A 16548-nucleotide genomic window follows, 5' to 3' on the forward strand; every position below is an offset into this window, starting at 1 on the left:
CCAACATGATGAAATCCCATCTCTACTAAAAATACAAAAATTAGCCGGGCATGGTGGCGGGCGCCTGTAGTCCCAGCTACTTGAAAGGCTGAGGCTGGAGAACCACTCGATCCTATTTGGGAGGATGAGGCAGGAGAATCGCTTGAACCCAGGAGGTGGAGGTTGCAGGAAGTCGAGATCCAGCCACTGTACTCCAGCCTGGGTGACAGAGTGAGACTCCATCTCAGAAAAAAAAAAAAAAAAAAAAGGATGTCAGCTACCTACAGAAAAGGGGCCCAGCACTTCACGGCACAGCTGACCTGTCTGCACTAACGAAGATGATCTCGAAGCTCTGGCCGGCCTCCTTGATCTTCCGGTAGGACTCCACCAGGACCCGGGTGAGGCTCCGGCAGGGCGGACACTGAAAGACAGGACGGCAAGACCTGCTGGGTGACGCTGCTTCTCCACTACCCAGTCACTCACCCTCCGAGGCCGGGTTAGCGGGACTCAAGCAGGATTGGGACAGCAAAATCCTGTTCATGAAACGGGTGGAAATGAGATGGGTGTGGTGGCTACTGGGGAGGCTGAGGCCGGTAGATCGCGTGAGCCCAGGAATTTGAGGCCAGCCTGGGCAACACAGCAAGACCTAGTCCCCTGAATGAATGAGGCAAAACTAAATTTGCCTTTTTTTTTTTTTTTTTTTTGAGACGGAGTCTTGCTCTGTCGCCCAGGCTGGAGTGCAGTGGCCGGATCTCGGCTCACTGCAAGCTCCGCCTCCCGGGTTCACGCCATTCTCCTGCCTCAGCCTCCCGAGTAGCTGGGACTACAGGCGCCCGCCACCTCACCCGGCTAGTTTTTTTGTATTTTTTAGTAGAGACGGGGTTTCATCATGTTAGCCAGGATGGTCTTGATCTCCTGACCTCGTGATCCGCCCGTCTCGGCCTCCCAAAGTGCTGGAATTACAAGCTTGAGCCACCGCGCCCAGCCTAAATTTGCCTTTCTTAAGGGTGAGCATCCGGCACAAGCACCCGCATCGTCCCTATGCAGGGCGCATGCAGGTAGCATGAACTCATCCGCGTGGATTGAGAGAAATATCCAGGCCGGGTGCTGTGGCTCATGCCCGCACTTTGGGAGGCCAAGGTGGGCGGATCACCTGAGGTCAGGAGTTCGAGACCAGCCTGACCAACATGGAGAAACTCCGTCTCTACTAAAAAAAAAAAATTAGCCGGGCATGGTGGTGCATGCCTGTAATCCCAGCTACTTGAAAGGCCGAAGCCGGAGAATCACTTGAATCTGGGAGGCAGAAGGTACAGTGAGCTGCACTCCAGTGGTACACCACTGCACTCCAGCCTGGGCGACAGAGCAAGACACTGTCTCCAAAAAACAAAACAAAACAAAACAAAAAAAAACAGAGGGCCAGGCATGATGGTTCACACCTGTAATCCCAGCACTTTGGGAGGCCGAGGTGGGAAGATCACCTGAGGTCAGGAGTTCGAGACCAGCCTGACCAACATGGCAAAACCCTGTCTCTATTAAAAATACAAAAATTAGCCAGGTGTGGTGGCGCATGCCTGTAATCCCAGCGACTTGGGACGCTGAGGCAGGAGAATCGCTTGAATCCAGGAGGCGGGAGGTTGCAGTGAACCAAGATCACGCCACTGCACTCCAGCCTGGGCAACAGAGCAAAACTCTGTCTCAGGAAAAAAAAAAAAAAAAAAAAGAGGACTATCGTTATAGATCAAAGAAGTCATTTCTTGCTGCTTTTTCCATTCATAATCACAAGCACTATTCAAGCAGGCCTCGCGCACAGGAAAAGACCACAGGGCCGGGAAATTCCTGCCTGGGCATCTCAGCCCCAGACGCCAACCACAGCTGGGCTTGCTGGGCACGTCCCTGCTTCCTTCTGTCTGAGCCACAGGGGCCCAAACACTCACCCAGTGTGCGGAGAAGTAGACGCCCACGTGAGACCCCTCCAGGCTGCTGCTCTCCAGGGACTGCCCGTTATTTCGAAGCAAGGGCCCTGCAATGACTTCCCGGAAGGGTTTAGGCCCCCAGGGGAACTCCAGACCTGAAACAGATGGTAAAAGAGGGTTAAGACTCTTCTTGACGGCCTGGGACCCAGGAGGCCTCAGAGCGGCAGGCGTGACAACTTAATCATCAAACAGTGCTTGTGAACACACCCACAGCATCTGCAGGAAACACAGGAATCAAAGTACAACCAGTACCTGCCCTCCAGGCAATGGTTCCCAAACCTGGATGGTCACAAGGTCTGTCTTCCAGGGGCTTTTGAAACGTACGAATGCCCAGGCCACGTCCTGAGGCTGGAGACCAAGGAGCAACGCAAAGATGTACACGCAAAACGAACAGGTTCCCCAGGTAACTCTGACGAGGGGCTCATCGCCTTGGGGCCTCGGGAATCAATACCCAGGGTTGTGGATTATCCTGGGAATGATACCCAGGATTGTGGATTCAATCTCAGCCACCACATCCCAGTGGTCAGCTCTGACTGCATTTGGATGATTCAATCCCAGCCGCCACATCCCAGTGGCTGTCCGGTCTGATTGTATTTGGATGATTCAATCCCAGTCGCCATATCCCAGTGGTCAGCTCTGACTGTATTTGGATGATTTCCCAGCTGCCATATCCCAGTGGTCAGCTCTGACTGTATTTGGATGGATTCAATCCCAGCCGCCATATCCCAGTGGTCAGCTCTGACTGTATTTGGATGATTCGATCCCAGCCGCCATATCCCAGTGGTCAGCTCTGACTGTATTTGGATGATTCAATCCCAGCCGCCACATCCCAGTGGCTGTCAGGTCTGATTGTATTTGGATGATTCAATCCCAGCTGCCATATCCCAGTGGTCAGCTCTGACTGTATTTGGATGATTCAATCCCAGCCGCCACATCCCAGTGGCTGTCAGGTCTGATTGTATTTGGAATCAGCTTGGGAATTTAAAAATATCATGCTCCTGGGCCCCACGCCCAGAGATTCTGATTCGATGGCCCTTGATGGGCTCAGGGAACCAAGTGAGAATTTAAGTCTAATAAAAGGGTAAAACCCACCCAGCCCAGATGGTCCACGTTCTGAAGACACCTGAGCTCCGGGTAGGGGGAGTTGATAATATGCTTCCCGCTCAACTGCGGTGTTTTCTCACAGGGCGGTCCATGGACCCGCTGCCTCAAAGTCACCTGGCGGCCAGGGGCTGGGAAGGAGGAGCACAGGCTGGTTGAAAACGCGGGTGGTTGGGCCTCCCCGGAAACAAGAGGGATCCACAATGCTCTGGAGGTCGGGCTCAGGAATCCGCACGGGGGCCAGGCTCCGCAGCTCAGCCCAGCGATCCCTGCACTTTGGGAGGCTGAGGTGGGCGGACTGCTTGAGCTCAAAAGTTTGAGACCAGCCTGGGCTGCCTAGAGAGACCCCATCTCTACAAATAATAAAACATTAGCTGGGTGTGACGGTGCATGTCCGTAGTCCCAGCTACGTGGGAGGGTGAGTTGAACTCAGGAGGTCGAGGCTGCAGTGAACCGTGATCATGCCACAGCACTCGGCCTGGGCGAGAGAACAAGATACTGTCTCAAAAAAACAAGAAAAAAAAAGGAAAAGCTTCGCACTTGGTCCCACCATGCCCTGGTTTTTACTGAGGGTGATTCTTTGAAGGAGGTGGCGTGTCCACTGGGAAAACGTGTGAGCAGGGGCTGAATCGTCTCACTGGATGAAGTGAGGGGAGGAGATCTCCGGCCTGTTCTCACTGCCAGAGGGAAGGAGTCCACGGCGACGGCTCTGAGAGGGGGCCTGGAGGAGCACGGCCCACACGTGGCCAGCAAGACCAAGGCCTGCAGGGCGTGGCAGCTCCAAGCAACCAGGTGCACTCACCGCCAAGGCCAGGAGAGTGACGCGGGGGCTGGGACTTCGCTATGTCATATTTTAAAGAGGAAAAACCCCCCTCGGCCTGCCTCTCACCGTGAAGGGGCAGCTGCCACGGACGCAGCTCTAGAAGCCGGGGTCTGAGCTCTTCCTGCTTTCCCACAGCCTCCGCGGCCCTCCGAGCAGGGCTTCTTTTGGCCCATGAATGAAAGCTCCTAGGAGGGACATTCAGATCCCCGTAAAAATCTTGTCCCAGGGAATACTATGTCCCAGGGAAAAAAAACCATGTCCCAGGGAATACTATGATTTCACCAAGACGACATTCTCTAGCCACGTAAACCCACGTGTATCTATTTCACGAGGACTCTCTCTACCGGTGGGACGGCGATGAGGGTAGGGGCATGGAGGAGGAGGGGCTGGGTAATAAGAGGACCATATGCACGTGCTGAGGTTTTACCTTCTGGGTCATCTCGGATCACCAGCAGCCCGTTCCTGCACACAACCTTCCCGGTGGTGGCGTCGAGGAATATTAGCGATGGAATGTTGGAAATTCGGTATTTGTTCCAAAGTTTGAGCTGTATGAAGAAAAGTAAAAGAAGGTGGTTAAGTCCAGACCAGATTCATTGCAGAGTTCTTCTTGCAGAGTTCTTTTGAGCCCCTTAGGCCTGGAGGCTGGATGAACTGGCAAGCATTCAAGACACAGAAAAGAACAATGGATCCCAAGCAGGGCTGCTGGGCAAAGGGGCACGTTAACTACAATCCCACTGGCCCCCAGGGTCCGCACAGCGCAGGGGACTCTGAGGTGGAGGCTGACGGAAGACCACACTCATCCTGGAGCATACGACCCTTTTACGTCTCTAAAAATCATGAAGATGAAGATGGATGTCGCATCTTCACGACACAATCAGACCACCAGGTGGTTAAGGAAGGAAGGGAAGATTTTCATGACAGCCTCGCCACCCTGGCAGCAGGCAACAGTAGCCGCTCCCCGTGGCCCCTTCCCACCAAGAGAGAAGAGACGGGTTTTCCAATAGAAGGCCACGTAGTTACAATCTGCCCCCTCAGCCCTTCACCAGGTCCCTGCACTTGAAATATCACAGTCGTCGTTATGTTCCCTGCAAAGCACGAGGGAAGCAATGCCCAGAGTCAGCCCCAACCCTTGGCTCTCGGTGCCGCATAAAACCTGCTTTCAGTCTATGGCAGATTCTTGAGGTTGGCTGTGCACACGGTCGGACATCCACGGTCTAAGACGAATGAAGCTGAGAACATGGAATGCAAAGCGCAGGACTGGAAGCCGAGTGTGGGTGGCCTCCTCTGTTCGCTCACTGCCGTCGGGGTGAACGCCATATGGGCAGGTGACTGGGTGCTCTAGAACTTCCCCACCAAGCCCAAAAACCAACATAATTAAATGCGACGTTGGGGCTGGGCGCAGTGGCTCACGCCTGTAATCCCAGCACTTTGGGAGGCCAAGGCAGGAGGATCACCTGAGGTCAGGAGTTCAAGACCAACCTGGGCAACATGGTGAAACCCTGTCTCTACTTAAAATACAAAAATTAGCTGGGCGTGGTGGTGGGCGCCTGTAATCCCAGCTACTCAGGAAGATGAGGCGGGAGAATCGTTTGAACCTCGGAGGTGGAGGTTGCAGGGAGTTGAGATCGCGCCACTGCACTCCAGCCTGGGTGACAGAGCGAGACTCCGTCTCAAAAAAAGTAAATAAATGCATTGTTGAGCTAGCAATGCACCTCTAGAAAAGACAGAAACAGGGAAGCTGCAGGGTGCCCCACTGTTTAGGCCACTCAGCTGTGAGCTTCCCTGCTTGGGGCCTTGAGGGTCTCTGGAGGAAGGCTGGGCCTTTGGGCAGAACAGGGCAAGGATGTGTTGCAGGAAGGCAGGCGTGAGAAGGCAGCAGCAGAGAGAAGAACAGAGAGAAGAGGGCAGTGCGTGGCGGGACAAGGACTGTCCCGAGTCCCATCCCAGGCAGTGAGGGGAGGGCAATGCTGGGCTTCCTTGTCTGTGGAGACCTGTATCTTGGCAGGAAGGGCTGTGGGACCCCACCCACCTCAAACTACCCTCAGTCTGCATGTTTTTCCCAGCCCCACCTTTCTGGGGGCTCACAGAACCAGCCCAGGACCTCACAACAAGAACAGTTCTGCGCATTGTTTTTGTTTTTGTTTTTAAATGGAGTCTCGCTCTTCGCCCAGGCTGGAGTGCAATGGTTCTATCTCGGCTCACTGTAACCTCCACCTCCCGGGTTCAAGCGATTCTCCTGCCTCAGCCTCCTGAGTAGCTCGGATTACAGGCATCCACTACCACGTCTGACTAGTTTTTGTATTTTTAGTAGAAACGGGTTTCGCCATGTTGGCCTGGCTGGTCTGGAACTCCTGACCTCAGGTGATCCTCCCGCCTTGGCCTCCCAAAGTGCTGAGATTACAGGTGTGAGCCACCGCGCCCAGACCCGGTTTTTGTTTTTTGTTTTTTTTTTTTTTTTTTGAGACGGAGTCTCGCTCTGTCGCCCAGGCTGGAGTGCAGTGGCACGATCTCCACTCACTGCAAGCTCCGCCTCCCAGGTTCAAGCCATTCTCCTGCCTTAGCCTCCGGTATAGCTGGGACTACAGGTGTCTGCCACCGCACCCGGCTAATTTTTGTATTTTTTTAGTAGAGATGGGGTTTCACCGTGTTAGCCAGGATGGTCTCGATCTCCTGACCTTGTGATCCACCCGTCTCGGCCTCCCAAAGTGCTGGGATTACAGGCGTGAGCCACCGCGCCCGGCCCAGACCCAGTTTTTAATGACCACAATTGCATCATGCCAGAGAAACTTGGTACAGAATTCAGATTAAACATCCTTAAGAGGTTCAACAACAGAACCAGACCATCCTGCCGCCGGGATCTGCTTCATAAGTTTGCTGTGCAAGGATTGAGCCAGGTTAATTTTTTTTTAAAAGGAAGATTAAAATGATGAGTTTTTCTGGTTTAAAAAGTAATTCTTGGAGGAAAAAAAATCATTGGAAAAAAGTTGGGAAACATAGCAAACCGCAAAAATTGAGATTAAAAATTACCCATGACTCACCACGTAGGAAAGCTTAGACCGTTTTATATTTCCACCAGTGGCAAATGAAGGAGCCCATGTCCTAGTGCCTTCACCAACATTATCACTGTCATCACTTTTTCCAGTCTGCTGGGGGAAAAATGATGCCTCATTTTTGTTGCTTATCTGTTTTTTTTCTTTTTTTGGCGGCGGGGGCAGGGGAGCAGACAGAGTCTCACTCTGTGGCCCAGGCTGGAGTACAGTGGTGAGATCTCAGCTCACTGCAACCGCTGCCTCCCGGGTTCAACCAATTCTCTGCCTCAGCCTCCCGAGCAGCTGGGATTACAAGCACCCGCCACCAGCCCGGCTAACTTTTCTGTTTTTAGTAGAGATGGGGTTTCACCACATTGGCCAGGCTGGTCTTGAACTCCTGACCTCAGGTGATCCGCCTGCCTCGGCCTCCCAAAGTGCTGGTATTACAGGCATGAGCCACCACACTCAAGACTTTTTTTTTTTTTTGAGTTCTGGGATACACGTGCAGAATGTGCAGGTTTGTTACATAGGAAAACATGTGCCATGGCGGTTTTCTGCACACATCAACCCGTCATCTACATTAGGTATTTCTCCTAATGCTCTCCCTCCCCTTGCCCCCCACCTGCCAACAGGCCCTGGTGTGTGATGTTCCCCTCCCGGTGTCCATGTGTTCTCACTGTTCAACTCCCACTTATGAGTGAGAACATGCACTGTTTGGTTTTCTGTTCCTGTGTTAGTTTGCTGAGGATGATGGTTTCCAGCTTCATCCATGTCCCTTCAAAGGATATGAACTCATTCTTTCTTATGGCTGCATAATATTCCATGGTGTCTATATTCTTTCTTATGGTTGCATAGTATTCCATGCTGTCTATATTCTTTTTTATGGCTGCGTAGTATTCCATGGTGTATATGTGCCACATTTTCTTTATCCAGTCTATCATTAATGGGCATTTGGGTTGGTTCCAGGTCTTTGCTATTGTATATTTACTGCAATAAACATAAATGTGTATGTGTCTTTACACCCAGTAATGGGATTGTTGGCTCCAATGGTATTTCTGGTTCTAGATTCCTGGGGAATCACCACACTGTCTTCCGCAATGGTTGAACTAATTTACACTCCCATCGACAGTGTAAATGTTGCTTATCTTTGACTTACTGATGTGTAGGAGATATGCTGTTGTCAGCACATTGTGTTTTACCCCGCTACGTTTTATAACTGGTAAGAGCTGAAAGTCATTCAACAGAAAGCAACTGAGTACCTACTGTGTGCCAGGCTTGTTCTAAGCACAAGAGATTCAGGAAAGAGATGAGGCTGCTGCCCTGGTGGACTTCCTCCTCCAGTGGGAGAGACAGACAATAAATAAGAATATAAATAGGAACCTAATTTCAGACACTGGCAAGTAAAAGAAAGACAACAGGGCGGGTAAGATCACGGCTGCGACTGGGAAGCTGGGACGGCGGCGTGGATTCTAGACGGGCATCTGGGAGGAATGACATTTGGGCACAGACCTCAGCAAGGAAACGGAACGAGCCACGGGCACGCTGCGGGAGGCCACCTGAGGCCCAGGAACCCGTGTGGAGGCTGGGGACTGACTGCGAAGGCCAGAGTAGATGGAGCCAGAGAGAACCAGGGGTGGCGGCTGTGATGAGGTCAGAGATCATCTTAAGATTTGTGAACCAGATCGTCAAGGCCCCGTGGATGATGGCAAAAGTAACAGGTCACAGGGAGTGAGGTGACCTGATTTACGGTTTAAAAGGCCATTTGGGGCTGGGTGCCGTGGCTCACGCCAGTAATCCCAACACTTTGGGAGGCTGAGGTGGGCAGGTCATTTGAGGTCAGGAGTTCGAGACCAGCCTGGTCAACATGGTGAAACCCGTCTCTACTAAAAACATAAAATTAGCCAGGTATGGTGGCAGGCACCTGTAATCCCAGCTACTCAGGAGCTGAGGCAGGAGAATCACTTGAACCCCGGAGGCGGAGGTTGCTGTGAGCCGAGATCGCGCCATTGCACTCCAGCCTGGGCGACAAGAGCAAAACCCCGTCTCAAAAAAAAAAAAAAAAAAAACAAAGATCCTCTAATCTATGCTGATTGGGTTAATCCAGAAAAGAAACCTGAGAGAGAAACAGGAAAAAGGGTGAGACCTAGATCACAAACAGAAAAGGGCCAGGTTATAAAAACAGCCAACTTTTCAATGTAGTCACCCCTCGGCTGGGTGCAGTGGGTCACACCTGTAATCCCAGCACTTAGGGAGGCAGAGAGGGGTGGATCACCTGAGCCGAGGACTTCAAGACCAGCCTGGGCAACACAGTGAGACCCAGTTCTCCATTAAAAAAAACTCCACAAGTCTACAGTATGCAAGAGGATGTACATAGGTGATATGCAAAAACTATGCCATTTTATATCAGGGACTTGAGTATCAGTGTTGGGGGGAGGGTCCTGGAACCAGTCCTCCACAGATACTAAGGGACAACTTTATTTATTAATTATTATTATTATTGAGATGGAGTCTCGCTGTGTCATGCAGGCTGGAGCGCACTGGCACGATCTCGGCTCACTGCAACCTCCACCTTCCAGGTTCAAGTGATTCTCATGCTTCAGGCTCCTGAGTAGCTGGGATTACAGGCATGTGCCACCATGTCTGGCTAATTTTTGTATTTTTATTAGAGAACACGTTTCACCCTGTTGGCCAGGCTGGTCTCAACTCCTGACCTCAGGTGATTCACCCGCCTCGGCCTCCCAAACTGCTGACCTACTGCACCTGGCCTTCCATAACTTTTTGACCAAAATTTTATCAGGAATGGATGGCTACTGATTATTCTTTGAACCTGTTATTTTTCATGAGTGTCCAGTCTAAGATTAAACTATCCTTGCCTTCTTAGAAGAAATCGTCCTTACATGTATTATTAAGGGATCACCAGGATCTTATGTTCCGTGGGGCTTGGGGCTCCCACAAGCAAATGCCACCTTGTAGCAGGAGTCTCTCTGTGGGTAGCTGGACTGTTGCCTGAAGTAAATTTCAGCCTGTGACCCTCAAATGTAAAGCTAGCAGATGAAACATGATTATAAGAGTGGTTTGCATTTAGGCACCTCTGTTACCCTTCAAATGTAAGCATGTGCTTTGCTCTTAGCCAGGAATTTTTTTTTTGAGACGGAGTCTCGCTCTGTCGCCCAGGCTGGAGTGCAATGGTGCAATCTCGGCTCACTGCAAGCTCCACCTCCCGGGTTCACACCATTCTCCTGCCTCAGGCTCCCAAGTAGCTGGGACTACAGGCGCCCGCCACCACACCCAGCTACTTTTTTGTATTTTTTGTTTTTTTTTTTTTTTTAGTAGAGACGGGGTTTCACCGTGTTAGCCAAGATGGTCACAATCTCCTGACCTCGTGATCCACCCGCCTCGGCCTCCCAAAGTGCTGGGATTACAGGCGTGAGCCACAACGCCTGGCCTCAGCCAGGAATTTTTAAGGAAATGGTGGTGGGGTTTTGGCACCTGAACAGCCTCAACCCTCTAAATGCTCAGTGGAAATGATGCCATCTCCCAAACCCTGCCAGCTAAGGAAGAACCAGTTTCTTCTGAAACCCTTACGTGAGCCGAAGAGTTGTAACACCTCTCCCCGCCGCCCCGGTCTCCACAGACATGTCTTTTCTCGCTGGATGGTAAGAAACTGTATCTTCCCTCCCTCCCTAAGGATTCCCGTTCCCTTCTCACTGCATCTCAGGAGCACGGGGTCTCGGCTCGTGTTGGATCCTCTCATTGTTGGATCTTTGTTTCCGCATAAAGACCCACACTGGGTTAGTGGGAAAAAAAATTTTTTTTTTCTAGACTCACATCTGACACCAAAAAGTTATTTCTTTTCCTTTGTTTTTTTTTTTTTTTTTTTTTTTTTTTTTTTTTTTTTTGAGATGGAGTCTCGCTCTGTCTCCCAGGCTGGAGGGCAGTGGCCCGATCTCGGCTCACTGCTGCAAGCTCCGCCTCCCGGGTTCACACCATTCTCCTGCCTCAGCCTCCTGAGTAGCTGGGACTACAGGTGCCCGCCACCACGCCCGGCTAATTTTTTGTATTTTTAGTAGTGATGGGATTTCACCGTGTTAGCCAGGATGGTCACGATCTCTCGATCTCGTGATCCAGCTGCCTCGGCCTCCCAAAGTGAAGGGATTACAGGCGTCAGTCACCGCGTCCAGCTGAAAAGTTATTTCGTTTACAGACTAAGCCACCGTGGTCTAATTCTGTGGTGGTGATTTATTTAGCAACCCATGTCATTCATCAGTGAGCTGCATCTGTGGATGCTTCAGGCCACCCAAAGCACGAAGGTTACTCGGCTGTGAAACAGTGTGGTCGGCACAGGAGTCATCGTTCCGAAAACACGCGGATCAGAACACGACCCTTCTGTCAGAAGGCGTCGTCTAGGAGTGATTTATGGATTCTCTGACACGTCCCGGAAACTAAAAAAAGCTTCAGCTGAAAGAAATGATCACCAAGATGCAGCTCTGCACCCTTTCAAGTGTGAGGCTTGGCTCAAGGCCACCAAAGGTTTTCAAACAGGCCTCTGAAAACACTGGTTTCATAGTCATTTCTGGGTCACAGGTAGTTTTGAGGACAAAAGCTACAGATCTTTCAGCAGAGAAAAATGCACATCCACCAAAAAGTCAGTGTGTAATTTCAGACTCCACGAATCCCCCTGAAGCCTGTGAGTGGAACCTGTCTGATCACAGGAGGTCTACAGACCCCAAATAGAGACCTCCCGGTGTTAAGAGTTCATGTCAGTGCACGTCTTGACTTTGATCAACTGAGAGAGATAAAATCCTGCTCCATCCGTATCCTGCTGCAAACATTTCCTCCAATGCAGTCAGCATCTGCCGAAAACCTAAGATGACGTAACAGTGAGTGGGTGATTAAAAACAAAAAAAATCTCACTCTCCCACTGCCATTGTGTTCCTAAACTCGGGCAGAGCTCACGCCTTCAGGATGGTGAACATCAGAGCCACCCAGGACCGAGAGAGCGCATTGTCCTTTCTAAAAAAGCATTTCCCAGGGCCGGGCGCAGTGGCTCATGCCTGGAATCCCAGCACTTTGGCAGGCCGAGGCGGGCGGATCCCCTGAGGTCAGGAGCTCGAGACCAGCCTGGCCAACATGGTGAAACCCTGTTTCTACTAAAAACACAACAATTAGCCGGGCGTGCTGGCGGGCGTCGTAATCCCAGCTACTCTGGAGGCTGAGGCAGGAGAATCGCTTGAACCCAGGAGGTGGAGGTTGCAGTGAGTCGACAGCCTGGGCGACAGAGTGAGACTCTGTCTCAAAATATAAAAATAAAAAAATTAAAAAGCATTTCCCAGGGACGGGAGTGGTAGCTGACGCCTGTAATCCCAGCACTTTGGGAGGCCAGGGCAGGTGGATCACTTGAGGTCAGGAGTTCAAGACCAGCCTGACCAACACGGTAAAACCCGTCTCTACTAAAAATACAAAACTTAGCCGGGCGAGGTGGTGGCGGGCGCCTGTAATCCCAGCTACTCTACTTGGGAGTCTGAGGCAGGAGAATTGCTTGAACCCGCGAGGTTCCAGTGAGCCGAGATAACGCCGCTGCACTCCAGCGTGGGCGACAGAATAAGACTCTGTCTCAAAAAAAAAAAAAAAAAAAAAAAAAAAAGAAGCAGGCTTCTAGCAGCTGGGCTTCCATCCTTGGCCCTGACGCCTGCTTAGATGTCAGTGGGTGACAGTCTCAGACTCTGGGCGGGTCATGCCCCTTCTCCAAGCCCAGCTCATCTCATAGGACGACTCCAAGGCTCACATGAAGTGGGGTCTGTGGGGGCTCTAACCTCTAAAACGCTGCACGCATGGAATATTTGGGTTCAATCTATCCTTATTTTTCCCCCTGTATCTCCTGAGTATCCACTTTGAAAATCATTTTCCTGGCCAGGTGCGGTGGCTCAAGCCTGTAATTCCAGCCCTTTGGGAGGTCAAGGCAGGCGGATCACAAAGTCAGGAGATCGAGACCATCCTGGCCAACATGGTGAAACCCCATCTCTACTTAAAAAAAAAAAAAAAATACAAAAAAGTAGCTGGGTGCCTGTAGTCCCAGCCACTCGGGAGGCTGAGGCAGGAGAATGGTGTGAACCCGGGAGGCGGAGCTCGCAGTGAGCCAAGATCGCGCCGCTGCACTCCAGCCTGGGTGACAGAGCAAGACTCTGTTTTTAAAAAAAAGAAAAGAAGTGGCCGGGTGCGGTGGCTCACGCCTGTAATCCCAGCACTTTGGGAGGCCGAGGCGGGCGGATCACGAGGTCAGGAGATCGAGACCATCCTGGCTAACACGGTGAAACCCCGTCTCTACTAAAAATGCAAAAAATTAGCCGGGCGAGGCGGCGGGCGCCTGTAGTCCCAGCTACTCGGGAGGCTGAGGCAGGAGAATGGCGTGAACCCGGGAGGCGGAGCTTGCAGTGAGCCGAGATCGCGCCACTGCACTCCAGCCTGGGCGACTAAGCGAGACTCTGTCTCAAAAAAAAAAAAAAAAAAAAAGAAAGAAAAAAGAAAATCATTTTCCTGTCAACTTCATTTTAAAGTTAATCAATCAGCTGTATATCTAGATAGCAGGCTGTGTCGGAAACTACTTGGAGAAAGGAGGTTTTTCTTTCCATGGCACGTGGTATTCTTGCCATAAGCACCTGCTGCAAAACAGACAAGTTTTCTGGCCTGTTTCTATGTGATCTGTTTGCCTCCTCATCTCCATTTTCCCAGATTTTAAAGGGGCCTCTGGATTTTTTTTTTAACAGACTCTGTGGATTTTGCTTTTGGTCTCTAAGAGAACTCTGACACCACATCTGATTCCGAAAGGAATTTCTACTTCATTTCACCTCCGGGCTTGGAAGGCTGCAGTGTGAAATACAGCAGAGCCTAGTATGAAAGACTGTGGAAGGGAGAAGGGGCTGAGTCAGGCAGTTCCCAGCAGCCTTTGAATCAGGAGGCAGGAGTGAGGGCAAGAGCTCACATTCCGCTGGACACTGGAGAAAAAAAGGCCAGTGGAGACTTATGCCCTTCAAAAGGGTTGTGCTGGGTGGGGCACAGTGGCTCACGCCTGTAATCCCAGCACTTTGGGGGGCCGAGGCGGGTAGATCGCTTGAGCCCAGGAGTTCAAGGCCAGCCTGGGCAACACAGCAAAACCCTGTCACTCCACAAAAAAATACAAAAATTAGCTGGGCGTGGTGGCCACTCCTGTAGCTCCAGCTACTTGAGAGGCTGAGGTAAGAAGATGCCTTGAGCACAGGAGGTTGAGGCTACATTGAGCTGTGATCATGTCACTGCTGCTCAGGATGAGTGATGGGGCGAGACCCTGTCTCAAAAGGGCTGCGCTATCCGGTATTGCAGCAGCTGGGAAAGAACAGATGACTTTACACCCAGTGTTCGTTCTGTCTAGAGATCATCCTGGCAACATATCCACCCAGGGTGCATTTTGTTAGTCTTGCTCTGTTGCCCGGGCTGGAGTGCAGTGCTGCGATCTCGGCTCACGGCAACCTCCACCTCCCGGGTTCAAACGATTGTCCTGCCCCAGCCTCCTGAGTAGCTGGGATTACAGGCACCCACCATGTCCGGCTAATTTTTGTATTTTTAGTAGAGACTTGAACCTCCTGACCTTGTGATCCACCCGCCTCGGCCTCCCAAAGTGCTGGGATTACAGGCGTTACAGGTGCCCGCCACCGCACATGGCCTAATTTTGTATTTTTAGTAGTGATGGGGTTTCACCATGTTGGCCAGGCTGGACTTGAACCTCCTGATCTCAAGTGATCTGCCTGCCTTGGCCTCCCAAAGTGCTGGGATTACAGGCTTGAGCCACCGCGCCTGGCTGATTTTTGTACTTTTAGTAGAGACAGGGTTTCACCATGTTGGCCAGGCTGGTCTTGAACTCCTGACCTCAGCCTCCCAAAGATCTGGGATGACAGGCGTGAGCACCGCGCCCAGCCCCGGGGTGCATTCTGATGGTCCCTGCTGAATGGTCTTCTACCACAGCCACCCAAAGGCCATGCAACACCAGTAGAAAACATCACAACAGGCTGGGCGCGGTGGCTCAAGCCTGTAATCCCAGCACTTTGGGAGGCCGAGGCTGGCAGATTACAAGGTCAGGAGATCAAGACCATCCTGGCTAACACGGTGAAACCCAGTCTCTACTAAAAAATAAAAAAAAAACTAGCCAGGCGAGGTGGCGGGCGCCTGTAGTCCCAGCTACTCGGGAGGCTGAGGCAGGAGAATGGCGTAAACCCGGGAGGCGGAGCTTGCAGTGAGCTGAGATCCGGCCACTGCACTCCAGCCTGGGGACAGAGCGAGACTCCGTCTCAAAAAAAAAAAAAAAAAGAAAACGTCACAACAAACCCCCAACGCCTACGACTCCACTGTTTATGATGAGTTCATCAAATTCAGAAGCCAGGCCACAGAGAACAAAGAAAAAAAAGAAAGAGGAGACAACATTAGCTCAACTTGGCAAAAATGGAAACGGATGACAAAGCGGGTTATCCAGTTACTTGAAAGTTCCCGCTGCTCCGCCTGGCAGTGGGTTCTGACGAAAAACTCCAAGGCTGTGGTTGGAACGATCCCAGGAATGCAGAGGCCAGAAACGCTTTTACAGTGACCCACAGAACAATGAAGCACGTATCAAAAGGGAACCGGGAAACGGTACAAATGCCAAGGAGAAAGCCCAGCAAATCGGAAACACCAGTGGGATTCGTCAGCACCCACAGAGGCTGCAGGGAAGTGCAGCCTCGTGATTTCCGAGCAGTCCTGGTTCCTGAGAGCAGCACGGAATCTGCCCCCTCGAGCTAAGGACTGGGTCTTGCTCTTGACTGGGGTCTCAGCTTTTCTTTCCAACAGCTGCTGCAAATCTGTGGGATCAAGGCAAAGCCAGAGCAGATGTAGGATCCATCAGCAAACTCCTTGGCCGGGTCAGCCAAGCCTTCTCGGCAGACGTCACCCCTGCCCTCCAGCTAAACGCCGACCACAATCAGAACCACCCTTTCTGTGGAGCTGCATTTGAAAACAGAGTCTGAAGTGTGCTCCCACCTTTCTCACCCCAAACGACCAAAGACCGGGATATACGCTGACAGCAGGAATCCCCTTATCCCAGCCTCCGATGTCACACCAGGACAAACACTAGGGGTTCCTCAGCGCAGGCTCTGGCTCCAGCCACTCATCAGTGGGTGACCCTGGTCAGGAATCTCACCTTCTCTTGGTTTCCTCAGTTGCAAAATGCAGATAACAGAACCTACACCTCACTGAACGGTTGTGAAGATGAGTTACAGAGAGTGCTTAGCCTGGCCAAGATTAGGTATGAAATAAGTGTTCATTGCTTTCTGCGAAGGAACTGACACAGAGAATGGGTCTCATTCTGCTGCCCAGGCTGGAATGCAGTGGCGCAATCATGGCTCACTACGGCCTCCACTTCCCGGGCTCAAGCGATCCTCCCACCTCAGCCTCCCAGACTGTTGGGATTACAAGCGTGAGCCACCACACCTAGCTTAGCTGCTATTATTATTATTTTCTTGAGACAGAGTCTTGCTCTGTCGCCCAGGCTGGAGTGAGGCGGCACAATCATGGCTCACTGCAGCCTCCACCTCCCAGGCTCACATGATCCTCCCACCTCAGCCTCCGAGTAGCTGGGACTATG

At 51.6% G+C, this 16548-nt stretch overlaps 1 protein-coding gene across 5 annotated transcripts in view; it reads right to left on the reverse strand.

The window, feature by feature from the left end:
- The window catches only part of NXN (nucleoredoxin), a 191103-nt gene that overhangs the window by 19158 nt on the left and 155397 nt on the right, over positions 1-16548 (reverse strand). For all 5 annotated transcript variants that reach the window (XM_074018146.1, XM_045376372.3, XM_074018147.1 and 2 more), the window contains exons 2-4: positions 4304-4421; positions 1914-2047; positions 300-400 (exon numbers count right to left, since the gene is read on the reverse strand). Coding sequence is in view for 3 of the 5 variants with exons in the window: in XM_045376372.3 (XP_045232307.2) it covers positions 300-400; positions 1914-2047; positions 4304-4421 (353 nt within the window). In the remaining 2 variants the exon portion in view is untranslated. The remainder of the gene's footprint in view (positions 1-299; positions 401-1913; positions 2048-4303; positions 4422-16548) is intronic.

Source organism: Macaca fascicularis, chromosome 16 (assembly GCF_037993035.2).
Source record: "Macaca fascicularis isolate 582-1 chromosome 16, T2T-MFA8v1.1".
Classification (NCBI taxonomy): domain Eukaryota; kingdom Metazoa; phylum Chordata; class Mammalia; order Primates; family Cercopithecidae; genus Macaca; species Macaca fascicularis.